Genomic DNA, 16,155 nt, shown 5'->3' with positions numbered 1-16,155 from the left:
AGGTTTTCCTAAAATTAATACCTGTCCTCTCTCTCACATATATATAAGTATGAGATTATGAGATAAGCTCTAAAAAATATAATTTGATTGCTACAAAAAAAATTAAACTATCAAATTAAATCAAATTATAAACAAAAAAAATTACAATTTGAAACACAACCTTATAATTTATATATATAAATTAATTTCTAAATTAAAAAAAAAATTATAAATTTTGCACTTATAATAATAATACTAAATAAACTAGGATGTAAATTAGTAGACAAAAAAATAATAGGTTAATAATAATTATTATAAAATATATATAATAATTAGCAAAAAAAAAATTTGTTAAACCTAATTAAATAAATCTATAATTAATTGTAAATTATAAAAGTAAATTAGTTGAGACAAAAAAAAATAATAATAATAATTGCAATATAAGTTCCTAATATAAAAATTGAAATTAAATTGAAATCCTAAAAAAAATAATTAGTTAGTTAACAACTAATCAATTATTATTATTTATAATAATAATACTAATAATAACATAAATCCTATTTTTCTTCAACTAGTGGTTTGTCGGCACCGGCGCTGCCGTTAGCAACTAAATTCACCGACTGGTAGATTACATTGAAATCATCGGTATCGTCATCATCGCTGGATTCGTTGTCGCTACGGTTACGCGGTGTTAGACGACAACCGCGGGCCAAATATTGTGTCAATTTATTGCTTGTGGCCAACAGTAGACCCAAATACGGTGGCGACGGTTTCAATGGTCGACTAAGATATTCGGGATGATATTGGACACCGACAAAGTAGGGCTGATCTTCCAGTTCCATAACTTCCATACGTTTGCCTTCGATGTCTTGGCCGACAAAGTGCAGGCCTTTGGCACTAAAATCGGCGACAAAATCGGGATTCACTTCGTAGCGATGTCGGTGACGTTCGTCAACCGATGCCACATCACCGTAGAGTAGTTTCAATGTCGACGGATGGCCAGATTTGAAATTGGTTGTACGCAAACCGACACGCATAGTACCGCCCATATCGCCGCCATGATGTTCGGGCATATCAATGATAACCGGCCGACTAGTCTTATCATCCACTTCGGTACTGTTGGCGTCCGTCCAGTTCAGTACGTTGCGGGCAAACTCAATGACTGCGCATTGCATACCCAAACAAACGCCGAGAAACGGTTTTTTGTTGACTCGGGCCCACTCTATGGCCAGTACCATACCGTCAACGCCGCGCGGGCCGAAACCTCCCGGAACTATAACACCTCTGATTTTTTTTTAAAAAAAACAAATAATATTTTTAAAAATAAAATAACAAATTAGTAAAAAAATAATAAATTAATTAATAAAATTAGTTAATTAAAACATTAGTACTAATTATAAAATTAAATAAATCAAATTATATCTAAATAATATAATAATTATTAAGGTTACAAGGTGAAAAGTTTAAAAAAAACAAACAAAAATCTCACACATTATTAACCGATATTAATGATAATAATTTGTTAAATAAAATTATAAATAATGTCAATAATAATAATAATAAATAATTTACTATTCAATTATATAATAACGTAAAAATATATAGTAAACAACAAAAAAATTAAATTTAAATTAACACCTATTTATATAAAAACAAAAATTAATAATAACTATCTGTTAGACACCTATTAGTTTTAAAAAGCAATTTTTAGTGAACTTATGGTTAGTGAAACTCATGAGGAATGGTAGCAAACAAACAACAACAACAACAATACATACTCGGCTTTGCATAGCTCCTGCCAGGCCTCGTAGTACTGGATCGGCGACTTGACTTTGGACTCGGGCTCCAGTGATTCGGCATCGATGTACGTCAGATTGAGTCTATGGTGTATATGAAGTGCCGAATGTTGTAGCGCTTTGACTACCGAAGCGTACGAGTCCTGCAATCGGGTATATTTGCCAACGAGAGCAATGTTAACCTCTTTGGTCATATTGTCGTGACGGTCGGCCAGATCGCGCCATTTGGACATCAGTTTGCGAGTGTGTATAGTCGGCAACTGAATCCTTAAACGTTCGGCAAAATACTTGGCCAGACCTTGTTCTTCGAGGGCGAGCGGCACCCGATAAATGGACGATCGGTCGTGAATACAGATGACATGTTCGGGTAATACGTTACAAAAGTTTGAGATCTTTTCGCGAACTTCTTCGTTGATTTGACGTTCACTTCGGCAGATAATCTGTTATTCAATTATAGAAATTCATTAAGTTTAAGAAAAATGGCCGATCGGGAGGTATATATGAGTTGATGGCCGCTGTCGGACTGGCCACTACTCACCAGATCAGGTATAAGTCCGAGTCGATTGAGTTCACGAACGCTAACTTGTGTCGGTTTGGTCTTCAATTCGCCGGTAGTTTTCGGATGCGGTACTAGACTGACGTGAACGTTGCAAAAGTTATGGCCGCCAACCCGCCGGATAAACTGGCGAAAAGCTTCGACAAACGGCATGCCTTCGATGTCGCCGATAGTACCGCCCAATTCAATCACACAAACTTCCGGTTCTTTGTTTGTATTGTCAACGGGTACGGCAGCTACTCGTTCGACCCAATCCTGTACGGCATTTGTCAAATGGGGTACGATTTGGACAGTTTTGCCTAAATAGTCGCCGCGGCGTTCCCGTTCAATTACGTGCTGATAGATTTTACCGCTGGTTATATTGTTGTCCTTATGAAGGGTTACATCAAGAAAGCGTTCGTAGTTTCCCAGATCGAGATCAACTTCGCCGCCGTCGTCCAACACATACACTTCACCTATCGGTGGACAGTATGATAGAGAGAGAGAGAGAGAGAGAGAGACAATTGGTTAGTCAAAAAAAAATCATTGGCCAGTTATATACGGGTAGGTATAACGGGGTTCAGGTCTTATATATATCCTATAAATTAATGGCCAATCAATCAACCACTTGGTGTTTGTGGCGGTGGTTGTTATCGGTGGGTGATTGCAATGGTCTATACATTGCTGGTCAATGGGTGGTGGTGAGGGGTGGACAGTCATGTTATTATTAGATAATACAAAAATAAACTAACCGTGCTCGTACGGCGAAAATGTGCCGGCATCGATATTAATGTACGGATCAATTTTGATGGCCGTTACCCGCAGTGCGTACGACTTCAATAGTGTACCGATACTGCTGGCAATGACACCTTTGCCGATACCGCTGATTACGCCGCCGGTCACCAGTATATACTTCATTGTTGTTGTTGTTGTCGATGTCGTAATTGGTGGCCACTAATCGTTGTTATTGTGGACAGTTGTCTGGCGTATGTGTGTATGTGTTAGCAACACGTGTGTTGTGTGTGTGTGTGTGTTAAAAAAAACTGTTTGATTATATTCAAAACCAAAACAATAATGGCCGCCCACTAACACAGTAGTCTATACAACAGTGATAGACTAGTGTCTTGATTTTCAACTAAAAAAAATTATTTTGTCGGTTTAACGCTTATAACTGGGACTTAGTATGTCCACCGAAGTTGACCAGTGGACGCTATTTCTGAAATTTTATTATAACTATAAATAACTAATTTGTTAGGTTAGCAACTATAAAAACTTATAAATAACTATTTCAGTTATTTTGAAAAATATAAGCATTAAATTGTAAAATATTGCTCAAATATACGTAAAAACAAAAAGTAATAGTTATATAAATTATATAAAATGTGTAAACTGTTATCAACTCATATGACTTTTTTAGCAATAGAAATATTTAGTTTATTTATATAAATCATTTTTGTAAATATTCTGAAAACAAGTGAATTATATATCAGTTGAAATATTTATAAGAAAATAAATAACTATTTCAATAACTATTTGGCTTTTTTTGGCAATTATATACAACTATTTAATAGAGTATAAAAAATTATTAATCAATACACTAGTGATCACAATTTAATTGTTATCAATGATAACTTTTTGATACATATACTGTATATAACATAACTAATTTAACAGATATTTAATAGTAATTTTCATAATTTATATAACAAACAATGAGTAAGTTAAACAAACACTTACCACTCATTTAATATGTACTAGTTTATTTTTACAATTTTGTTTTAAAAAAAAAGTTTAATTTTGATCACTGGTATACAATATGTATTATTATATGCGCGCAATATTAGTGTTTAATGTTTAGGGGCGAAGTTTTTTTTTCAAAACATATACTATTTTTACGTAGTTATTATACACACTATTTTATTTGTATATATATATATATATAGTGTAATCTATGATAAATCTATATGCTTGTGGTGTGTGTGTGTGTGTGTGTGTGTGTGTAATATTGTTTTGGTTTCGAATATAATCAAACAGTTTTTTTTTAATACAGTAATGTTATGACGACAACAATGTAAATAGAGGTTAATATTTATAGTCCTATTCATTAATACCCTGTTTTCATAAAGCAATCTCTCAAAGTATTTTTAAAATTTCTTAATAAAAACACTACTTATACTTGACTTTTAAAGTTAGCAAAAACACAAAACTTTGAGAGAAAGTAGACTTCAAATACTTAATAAAAACCATACTTACAAAGTATGAGGTAAAGCACATGCTTTACACATATATTATATTTTTATATTATTTGCAATTTTTGTATTAATATTTTATGTCAATATAAATATCAAAATCTAAATGATTAATATTAATAATTATAAAAGTAATGCTAAGTATAACTTAATGAAAACGATTTTATACTTTACTTTGAGAGAAATACTTGCAGAGAATGCTTTATGAAAACAAGGTATAACTAAGCATACATTTCAAGCTTAGAGTCTAAAGTTTAGAGACAGTTATTGTAAGCATTATAAGTTATAACTGATACCATACTATTAAATGTAATTATATACAGTGTATATATATATATATAAATAATAAGATATTTCTAGTATTTAATAACATATTATTATTACAAAAATTTTTATCTTTTATTTTTATTACAATAATAGTTTGTATCACACTTTTAAAGACTACTACTACTACTGTATATCACATATCTATTACCACTTGACTTACATTTTTTTTTATCGACAAAAGTACAAAATTTCTCACTTTTTTTTTGAAAAAAAAATCTAAAAAATTGTATTAAAGTTTATATATAACTTTATATATATATATATCTGTATATATATTATAACAATTTATTTTATTAATACTGTTGTTGTTGCTATTATTAATTAAAAATTAACTATTGTTTGAATTTTTGCTCAACAAAAATATTATTATTATATATACAGTATATATATATTAGCATTTGCTTACACAGACACATATATATACAGTATATATAGTCTCCTATTATTTTATAAAAATTAATTAATAAAAGTTGATTTAAATAAAACTAAATTTTTTAATTGAATAATAATTTTTTATTTGTCAACAAAAAAAAAATTAAATAATATATTCAAATGTTTTACTCGTGTTTTTGATGTCCATATCATTATCGCCGACACAAGTTAGCGTTCGTGAACTCAATCGACTCGGACTTATACCCGATCTGGTGAGTAGTGGCCAGTCCGACGGCGGCCATCAACCCGATCATATAACCACCGATTGATGAATCGGTCACTTTTTATTAAACTTAATAGATTTGTTTGTTTTGTTTGTTTTTTTTTGAATAACAGATTATCTGCCGAATTGAACGTCAAATCAACGAAGAAGTTCGCGAAAAGATCTCAAACTTTTGTATTACGTATTACCCGAACATGTCATCTGTATTCACGACCGATCGTCCATTTATCGGGTGCCGCTCGCCCTCGAAGAATAAGGTCTGGCCAAGTATTTTGCCGAACGTTTAACGATTCAGTTGCCGACTATACACACACTCGCAAACTGATGTCCAAATGGCGCGATCTGGCCGACCGTCACGACAATATGACCAAAGAGGTTAACATTGCTCTGGTTGGCAAATATACCCGATTGCAGGACTCGTACGCTTCGGTAGTCAAAGCGCTGCAACATTCGGCACTTCATATACACCATAGACTCAATCTGACGTACATCGATGCCGAATCACTGGAGCCCGAGTCCAAAGTCAAGTCGCCGATCCAGTACTACGAGGCCTGGCAGGAGCTATGCAAAGCCGAGTATGTATTTTTGTTGTTGTTGTTGTTTGTTTGCTACCATTCCTCATGAGTTTCACTAACCATAAGTTCACTAAAAATTGCTTTTTAAAACTAATAGGTGTTTAACAGATAGTTATTAATAATTTTTTTTTAATGTATAAATAGGTGTTAATTTAAATTTAATTTTTTGTTGTTTACTATATATTTTTACGTTATTATATAATTGAATAGTAAATTATTTATTATTATTATTATTATTGACATTATTTATAATTTTATTTAACAAATTATTATCCTTAATATCGGTTAATAATGTGTGAGATTTTTGTTTGTTTTTTAAAAAAAATTTGTTATCTAAACTTTTCACCTTGTAACCTTAATATTTATTTTATTATTTAGATATAATTTTATTTATTTAATTTTATAATTAGTACTAATGTTTTAATTAACTAATTTTATTAATTAATTTATTAGTTATTTTTTTTACTAATTTGTTATTTTATTTTTTAAAAATATTATTTGTTTTTTAAAAAAAAATCAGAGGTGTTATAGTTCCGGGAGGTTTCGGCCCGCGCGCGGCGTTGACGGTATGGTACTGGCCATAGAGTGGGACCGAGTCAACAACAAAAAAACCGTTTCTCGGCGTTTGTTTGGGTATGCAATGCACTGAGTCATTGAGTTTGCCCGCAACGTACTGAACTGGACGGACGCCAGGACAGTACCGAAGTGAACGATAAGACTAGTCGGCCGGTTATCATCGATATGCCCGAACATCATGGCGGCGATATGGGCGGTATTATGCGTGTCGGTTTGCGGACAACCAATTTCAAATCTTTGTTCACATCCATCGACATTGAAACTACTCTACGGTGATGTGGCATCGGTTGACGAACGTCACCGACATCGGTACGAAGTGAATCCCGATTTTGTCGCCGATTTTAGTGCCAAAGGCCTGCACTTTGTGGTGGTCTACAAACATATCTACAAACGGAGTAATAAAATAATTGTAATATAAATTTAGTATAAAATGTTTGATAATTTTTTTTTTTTTTTTTTTTTGATTAAATTTAATATCTATCTAATAATAAACATATGACTGTTGTTATATTTTGTAGAAATAATTAACTTTCAATATATTAATATATATATGATATTAATATCAATATTTAATATCAATATTTAATATCAATATTTAATATCAATATTTAATATCAATATTTAATATCAATATTTAATTTCAATATTTAATTTCAATGTTCAAACAAAAAACACTAAACATATCATATAATTATAATAATTAATAACTAAAAAGTTTTTTGTTATTATTATAGCTTATATATATAGTTATAATTTGATATCTAATATATATATATATAAATTTAATATAAACTAAATTACTAGATGAGTTATTGTATAATTATAAATGATTTTTATTTTATTTTTTAAAAAGTTTGCATAATTTGAGTATATTTTTATTAAATAGTTAATTAATTTTTTTATTTTTAAAAAATTTAGATCAAAGTATTTATTATCAAAAATATAATAAACTTAATAATTGTTTATTTTATAAAATCAAAACATTTATTATTATTATTAGTATTAACTTATTTAACAAAAATATTTACATAATGATAATTGTTATTTAGTTTATAAAACATTTTAAATATATATGTAATTTAATATTATATATCGTATTTTATATATATATATATTCTAATATTAATATTATTTGATATATAATAATAATTTAAATACATTTTCATATTAAAATAATTTTATTATTATTAATAATATGAAAATAATATATAATTAAAATAAATATTTAGACAATGAATTTAAAGTTAAATCTGTAAATGATTGCTATAATTATAAATTACATATTAATAGATAGAAAAAAATTAATGTGAAACTAAATTTTTGTTTATTTATTTACTACTAAAATATTTATTACAAAATATTTATTGTAAATATTTATTGCAATTTATTTATTGCAAACAATATATAAATAGTTTTAAAAAATTGAAATTAATATTATTTTATGTTTGCAATCATTTTATTGATAAAAATTTTATTGATTATTAATATTCAAATTACTTATAAAAAGATATATAAATATATTATTATTTATTTAGATAAGCATTGTTACAAATATAACGATTGTTGTAGTGATATATAGCTATATATCTAACTATTGTATTATCAAAAAAATTTCTATGTATAATATTGAAATGTGACCACCTATTAGTTTACCGATTCAGGCCACAGTGGCCACAATCACACTGTTTGTCGCCCGACCGCTAATTTTATATAAAAATTTATACTTTTAACTTAATTTATGAATGAATACAATATAATTGTTGAAATCAAATAAAAAAATATATTGAAATAATAGTTGATAAGCCGAAATAAGTCCCCTCAAACTTTTTATTAAATTATATTATTAAATAAAAATTACATAAAAATATATTTAAATACTCATTTAATTTTTATTATCAATTATAAATAAATAAATTATAATAAAATTAAAAACCTGTTTCTGGCGTATTTGTATTAATTTCATTTATTAATATTTTGCAAAAACTTTCTCTGCTATTTTTTAATTGTGTATTATAATTGAACCAAATGTTTATTTTATACCCAATTGAGACAATCATTCCAAATAACAATAATTAACAAAAAAGCATATTTGTGCTATTTAAATGCTATAATTATTTTAGATTATATTATTGTTTTAATTTATATAAATTTAAAAACCTTTTTATTTAAATAATAAAATCGTCTATTATTAGATGGTTCCATCTTTAATTATTTTTGAATTTTTATGTTCCACGTCATTATATTTATATAATATAGCTTATTAATAAACATTTATTATTTATAACCTATTTAAAATACTTTTTATTATCTATGTTTATTATTTTTTAATGGTCTCCTCTAATAGGATAAGATAGTTGCCTCACAATATTGTTAACAACATTCAAATGTGTGTTTCAGATAAAATGATAAAATTTTTAAAATTAAATATAATTATAATTAAATTTTTTAAATAATTTATTATTAAAAATATAATTATTAATATAAATTATTCAACGATAATAAATATTTAATATGTTCGCCATTGGCCGCAATACAATTATGCTTCCGACTAATGACTTCAAATGTTTGGATGCCTCATTATCCCAAATATTCTGGATAATGTCCATCCAGTTCACTATAGTGCATTGGGTTTCTAACTCATCCTTCATTAATCGCCATAAGTTTTCAATGTGATTTATGTCGGGAGTTGGATGGCCAGTCAAGCATCTTTTTTAACTGTATACCACAAAGTACAGCGCCATGTGAGCAGGTACATTGTCTTGTTGGAAAACAGATCCATGAGAATACAAGTCATCGATTGTGGCTTTCACTAGGATATCTTGATATCTTTCGGCAGTTATTGTACCTCAGTTAATTACAAGTGAGTATGTTCCATAATTGCAGGGCCGTTATTGGGGACTTGTTTTTCGGGTCTTGTCCGCGCCCAAAACTTTATTGCTGTAGAGCTGAAAGTAACTTAGTACCCCGAGGAAAATATTATTAATTTAGTAAGCAACAATGATAACATTTGTCAATCAGTTATTGCATACTAAATATAAATAATATTGTTCGGTGACAACCGGCCTATTAGCTGATTCAGGCCACGCCGGTGGCTACCTACTATCTGATAGGTGATGTGTGTCACCTGACCGCAATAATATCAATATGTTTTGTAGATTTTTTTATAGTCAAACGGTACCCAATAAGTGTAGTCTCACTTAATAATAATTATTATTATTAATTATTACTAATAACAACTATTATTATTAGTATTAACATTTATTATAAAATAAATATTTTTTAAGTTAATTAGTAATTATCAGTGATTTTTACAGTAATATAACAATAATAATAACTAACTATAAATTATGGATTCAACGGCCTGAATGAGTGTTAAACATAATTACATTAGTTTTTATAAAATAGTATTTTATAATTTTAATACATTTATGGTAAATGCATCCTGCTTGAAAATTATATAAATTTTCTGTATTTAATTTTATTTAATTATTTAATTATAAATATATCACATATATGGTATAACCATATATGTAGTCTATCCTGTATATAAAATTTAGTTAATGTTTAATTTATATTAAATAGCATAATAAATATTGCAATTTATTAGCATTATTATGTCATTATATTAAAAATATAGACTATAGAGTGGTGAAGACATCAACACACAACACATCTGACATCTTTGGTCTCATACATAGACGCTAATCTCTACTCAGCTTTTACCGAGTCATCCGCTCATTGCTTATGCATATCGTCGCCGCACGTTAACACTCTGAGGGGAGTACTTTGGGATCTTAGCACATGAGCACCAATCGTATCGCTTCATTGTCGCTAACCATACAACCAGCCAACGGTTTTACTGTTGTCAACCTGAGCTATATAAAACACATACACTACTGCCGCACCATTAGTGCCTAACAATCAGTCAGCACAGGCACTCACTCACTAACTTTCTTACAAACATTACTTTTCATTCAATCAATCAATAAATTATTATTTCTGTTACACTCGGTGTGTACTTCATTACTATCGCTGGCTATCATCTGTACACTCAAGCAAAGTTTAATAGCGACCTCAACCGCTATAAATTATATTATATTTATATATATACCACATATCTAAGGCAATGATAACAAAAAATAACCAAATTTTTCAAATATATTTTTCTCAAAATCCCCAAAACATTACTACGTTATATACATAATTACGGTCGACTTTAGGGACCATCGAGGTATCCCTAACACAAACTTCAGTAGTGCTAAGAACCGCTACAACATAATATCATTTGATATAATTTGATATTAATAGTATAAAAGCTGATTATATATATACCACACGCACTACTTCTGAATCAGCTCTTAATAAATCAGAACAGACACTCATCAATACATTCCCAACACTTAATTCACACTTTCAATCAATAAACTTATTATTAATATTATTAACTCGTGTGCACTCATTTCTACCGCTGGCTATCTAATCGAGCACTTATATATCATGCGCTGTTAGCAACCCTTTAATTTATTTTGACCTAACCTGACTTGACTTGACTTGAGCTGACCTAAGTTCACCTGAGTTGACCTGAGGACCTGAGTTGACCTGTCCTGACTTGATTTGACCTGACCTGACCTGACCTGACCTGACCTGACCTGACCTGACCTGACCTGACCTGACCTGACCTGACCTGACCTGACCTGACCTGACCTGACCTGACCTGACCTGATCTGATCTGATCTGATCTGACCAGACCTGAGCTGACCTGACCTACTCTAACCTAACCTAAGCTAACCTAACCTAAACTGGCCTAACAGCCTAATCTTATAAATATTTATATTAATATAAAACTAATATAACCTAGAACCACTTACCTTAATTAATATTATACATTTGTTATGTATACATATTTTTTTAATAATGAACATAAAATTTCAGTCTTTAGTTATAAGATTTTTATGTAATTCCTAAATAATAATAAAAAAAATATTTACAATAATATTTATTAATTAATTTTAAAAATCAAATAATCATTTCATTAATAAATATTTACATAAAATATATTTGTTTGTAATTTTTTTGTTGTTGTTTATGAATTAATAATATAAATTATTTTTTAAGTTTAAGCATGAGATTAATGGAACTAAAAAAAAAATTACAAACTTTTTATATTAATTTAAATATAAATTATTTTTTGTTTTCAATTCAAATATTTCTATCAATTCTATAGTAATTGTAATTTATATACAAAAAAGTTTTATAAAATTGAAAATATATATTTGTTTCAATTATAGTGATTCAATTGATTGACTAATTATTATTATTATGATTATTTAAAATCATCTATATTTACAATAAAATTGTTTTTTTTTTGCTTTTTAAAAAATAATATATAATTTTTTTTTGTGGGGAAATATTATTTATCCCATAACTAAACAAAAAACTTATAGCTTATCTCTCAATCAATCAATTGAATCACTTATTATCAATTATTATGATTATTTGGTATCATTTTTTTTAATATACATATTTGTTTTGTTGATAATATATACTAATAAACACCTAATTATTGGCAGTATATTCGCACAAAAAAACCCAAAGTAATAACGGGTGTGTCGGGTATTATGTTTTCATTGGGGGTTAAAAAAACCCGCTCCCGATCGGACACTTGTGGTCAGTGGGGGGGGGAAGGGATCATAATTATTATTATTAGGGTATGTGCCCCTAATAACAACATACCAGTGCAAATATAATAATTTTTTTTTTTAAATATATTATACATAAACTATTTTTTTGTTTGTAGTTTAGTATTAATTAATTAATTGATTAAATCTATTAGTCTTAATCTATTATTGCATATAATTAATTCATAAATGTCTAATAGATAATAGTTTTATAATTAGATTATTAATAATTTTAAAAAAAATTGTATATAAATATCTGATATAATTATTTAGTCACTTATTTTTTTTTGGTTAAATTTTAGTCAATTATTTAAGTACTAAATAGTAAATCGTAAAAAATAGTAAATGATCTAAACATAAGGCCTAACAAACAAACAAACAAATTGCGACCAAATTATTGTATATAATTAAGAATATATACAGAATCTAAATATTTTTATATATAATTATAAAAGTTATATAAAATTTTAGTAAATTAATAATCTGTTAATAACTACTATTTCGGTTTCAATTAAAAAAAATATATATGAATCAATCAATTAATTAATTTTAAAAAATAACTAAATTAATAGATAGTTATTACGCTATTTACACATTTATCGGACACCAAATAATAATAATAATCACAATAAATCTAATAATAATTAAAAATTAATAATCAGATCTGATATAATATTTTTTTTGTGTTTTGTTTTTCTTAAAAAACACATATTTACATAAATTATTATTATTTTTTGTATTATCAATATCTATCTATCTATTAATATTTTGAATATCAGATCAAATTATTAATAAATAATCCAAACAAACAAATAAAATAATAAAATCACAAATCAATGGTGTAATTACCGAACCAGCAGTTGGTAAAAACCGCCGCCGCCGCATAGAGGAGTGGCCAATAAAAAAAACTATACACAAAACAAACCCAACTAATCGATCGATTAGTTGGTTTGGTTACGGTGGGATAGGAATGTTATGTTTGTGTGTATTGTATGTATGTGTATGTGTGTGTGTGTGTGTGTTTAGGGCACCTCCTGTTTTAAGGCACCCACTGGTAGTGGTGTTGGCAGTGTTGGCGGTAGTGTAGTAAACGGCTGTCCCATTCTCCGGGTGTCCGAATCATTAGCAACGATACCATATCTTGTCTGCAATTCTTCTTTTAAGCCATTGATTTCCAATACAATTGATTCAAACACTTGATTCAATTGTTTACGGTTTTCCATCAATTTGTCGACTCTATTATTAAACAATACAAACAAACAAACAAATTGTTAAACAATTTTATTATAACTATATAGAAAATGGGGGTTTATTTTAGAGGATCAGGTGAGGAGGGACAGGTAGTTGGGGGTAGTAGTGGTAATAATTGATTGGTAATACACATACTCATCAATGAGGTCGTCACTGGCTTTTCGTTTTTTGGCTCTTGACTTATTGGCAGCGATTCTGTTCTTCTCGCGTTCGGCCCGTTTGGACTCCTCCTCAGTCATGTATTTTCGGGGTCTGCCACGCGGTCTGCGGCCGGCAGGAGCCGGCGGTACTACAACCACATCATCTTCATCTTCATTGTCATCATCATCATCAGCTGCTGCGGCAACCACTTCAACGACATCCATATCCTCCTCCTCGTCCAAAACTTCTGGCTCATTGTTGACTACAGGTTCTGGCGGTAGTACAGCCATCACTGGCTGCTGCTGCAGCTGGTCCGGTATGTTGTTTGGATGATCGCATTGAACGACTGGTGCCCCCATAACAGATAACAAATTCAAAACACTGTCATTGGACGGGTCCATACCTTTTAGTTGATGCTGAGGAATGTCATACATTTGTACGCGTATTAAGTGTCTGATGGGATCAACCCATAAAACTTTAACTACTTTTGTAACATTGGACTGTGCGCTGGTATTGTTGCTATTGTTGTTTGGCTGTACAGATAAGGAGTTGCTGTTGCTGACCACCGCCGTGTCCACCACTTGCGATGCCGGCAATGCTGCCGGTGTCAGGTTTAATGACACCTCTTGTGGCAGTGTTGGCAGCAATTGCCGGGCAACTGGTGCCACCAATTCGCCGACAACCGATTCTATGCAACTAGAATCGGCTCGACCTACAATTGGCTGCGGCAATTGCGGCTCAGTCATTGGCTTATTCACCGACTGGCCAACAATCAGTGTCTCTGGCATAGTATTAGGAGACACTACCAGTTGCTCCATCGTTGGCTTCATCTGTTGATCGGCGGCGACGAAGACAGCGGTGGCGGTAGACATGTTATTGATGTTGAGGTCGTCTTCGCCGATATCATCGAAGTTTAGGCCACTAAAACTCAGATCTCCGCAATCGGTAATAATATTATCTTCCGAATTGAAATAGTTATCCAACCAATCATTTGTGTCATTAGAGACAACACTATCATCTTTACTGTTCTCCACCACAACCACCTCCTTGTCCTTCTCATCCATACCATCATCACTGATGGTCGGCAAGTGTATGGCCGGTGATACCATCTGATTATTATTGTCTGCATTATTGTCTAATGCCTGACGGTTTAGGCCGTCCATCACCACTCCGTMCTCCTCCTGTTGTTGTTGAGGAGGAGTTTCTGAGCCAATCAGCGACACCATCGAGTCGTCCATAGTATCAAATGTCGGCGTATTTGATCGGCCGAAGCCGGCGAGTGTAGTATTGTTGGTCGAGTCCAGCAGATCATTGTAACTGCCGTTACGACCAGATGAGCCATAGTTACGCTGAGTATTGTAACCGAAATCTTCGTCTATCATATCTAAGACATTTCGGTCCTCAAAATATTTTAATAGTCGGCTCTCRTTATTAGTATTATTCATATTATTATTGATGTTATGATAATTGTTTGCCATTGTTGTAACGGGTAATATGGGAACCGTTTAACAACTATTATATATATATAATATATATATATATATCTATAARATCTCTAACTTTTATCTATTAGATCTAAAAAAAAAATCTCTTGAATTTGATGATGAATTTGATGGTATAATCTATAATAAGAGAGACACACAAAAAAATAGTTTGTTTTTTCCATTCAAATTAAAAATATATATATAAAATCAATGTTTAACTTAACAGCAAACAAACAAACTAACAGAAAAGTTAATCAATAAATTAGTTATTAAAATATAACACAAACAAAACACACACAGAAAAAAAGTTTTCTACAAATAGCTAAAAAAAACTAATATTAATAAAAATAAAATTTAATGTTTTATTTATTGGTAGTGTTAATAATAACAATAACAATAAAAATAATAATAATAATAATAATAAAATATATATATATATTAGTATTTATATAAAAGAAAAAATATATATAATTAATATTTATATAATAGAAAGTATATTATTATTATTATTATTATTTATATAATAGAAAATACAGGTATATATATATATATATATATTATTGTTAAGTTATTTGTATAAAAATAAACTATTAATATATTATTTTTGTATTCATAATATTTTTTGAAAATATATTCATTAATAGAAACTAATAAAAATAAATTACATTGAAATAAAAATAAATTGTATTTAATATTATATTAATTGTAAAATTGTTATTAATATTATTTGTAATATTAATAATATTAATATAATATTTTAAGATAATTTAATAGAAATATTAATAGTTTAATGAAAACATATATTACCGTTAATTTTTATTAATATTAATACAGTATATTTCTATACATTATTTAGTAATTAAATTTTAAATATGAATTATAATGCAAATAAATATTTTAAAAAATGTT

General features: G+C 29.2%; 2 protein-coding genes and 1 pseudogene across 3 annotated transcripts; 1 reads left to right on the top strand and 2 right to left on the bottom strand.

Moving 5' to 3' along the window:
• Positions 1-536: 536 nt before the first annotated feature.
• LOC128956492 (CTP synthase 2-like) lies at positions 537-3,401 on the bottom strand. The gene is made up of 4 exons (XM_054302209.1): positions 3,063-3,401; positions 2,314-2,786; positions 1,758-2,215; positions 537-1,263 (listed from the first exon to the last, which is right to left on the bottom strand). Exons 1-4 carry the CDS (start codon positions 3,226-3,228, stop codon positions 537-539), a joined length of 1,824 nt encoding a protein of 607 aa, XP_054158184.1. The 5' UTR covers positions 3,229-3,401.
• Positions 3,402-5,458: 2,057 nt separating this feature from the next.
• LOC128956491 (CTP synthase 1-A-like) lies at positions 5,459-9,652 on the top strand (annotated as a pseudogene).
• A 3,662-nt stretch (positions 9,653-13,314) lies between these two features.
• Positions 13,315-15,199, bottom strand: LOC128956542 (myb-like protein AA). 2 transcript variants are annotated; one of them, XM_054302264.1, is made up of 3 exons: positions 14,166-15,199; positions 13,757-14,108; positions 13,315-13,606 (listed from the first exon to the last, which is right to left on the bottom strand). In XM_054302264.1, exons 1-3 carry the CDS (start codon positions 15,142-15,144, stop codon positions 13,393-13,395), a joined length of 1,545 nt encoding a protein of 514 aa, XP_054158239.1. In that variant the 5' UTR covers positions 15,145-15,199; the 3' UTR covers positions 13,315-13,392. The 2 variants fall into 2 exon arrangements, with proteins under 2 accessions (XP_054158239.1, XP_054158238.1); XM_054302263.1 differs by having other exon boundaries at positions 13,757-15,199.
• Positions 15,200-16,155: the final 956 nt, after the last annotated feature.

The sequence above is a fragment of the Oppia nitens genome, unplaced genomic scaffold, assembly GCF_028296485.1.
Source record: "Oppia nitens isolate AA-2021 unplaced genomic scaffold, nextdenovo-longstitch-racon4-pilon3 scaffold30_pilon_pilon_pilon, whole genome shotgun sequence".
Classification (NCBI taxonomy): domain Eukaryota; kingdom Metazoa; phylum Arthropoda; class Arachnida; order Sarcoptiformes; family Oppiidae; genus Oppia; species Oppia nitens.
The sequence above is the reverse complement of the archived record's forward strand: the minus strand, read 5'-3'. Positions and strand labels throughout refer to the sequence as shown.

Coding starts and splice junctions, on each gene's coding strand:
- LOC128956492 (XM_054302209.1), bottom strand. CDS start 3,228: ATGAAGTATATACTGGTGACCGGCGGCGTAATCAGCGGTATCGGCAAA. Junction 2,216..2,313: donor TCGGACTTATACCTGATCTG/GTGAGTAGTGGC, acceptor ATTGAATAACAG/ATTATCTGCCGAAGTGAACG. Junction 1,264..1,757: donor CAGGAGCTATGCAAAGCCGA/GTATGTATTGTT, acceptor AAAAAAAATCAG/AGGTGTTATAGTTCCGGGAG.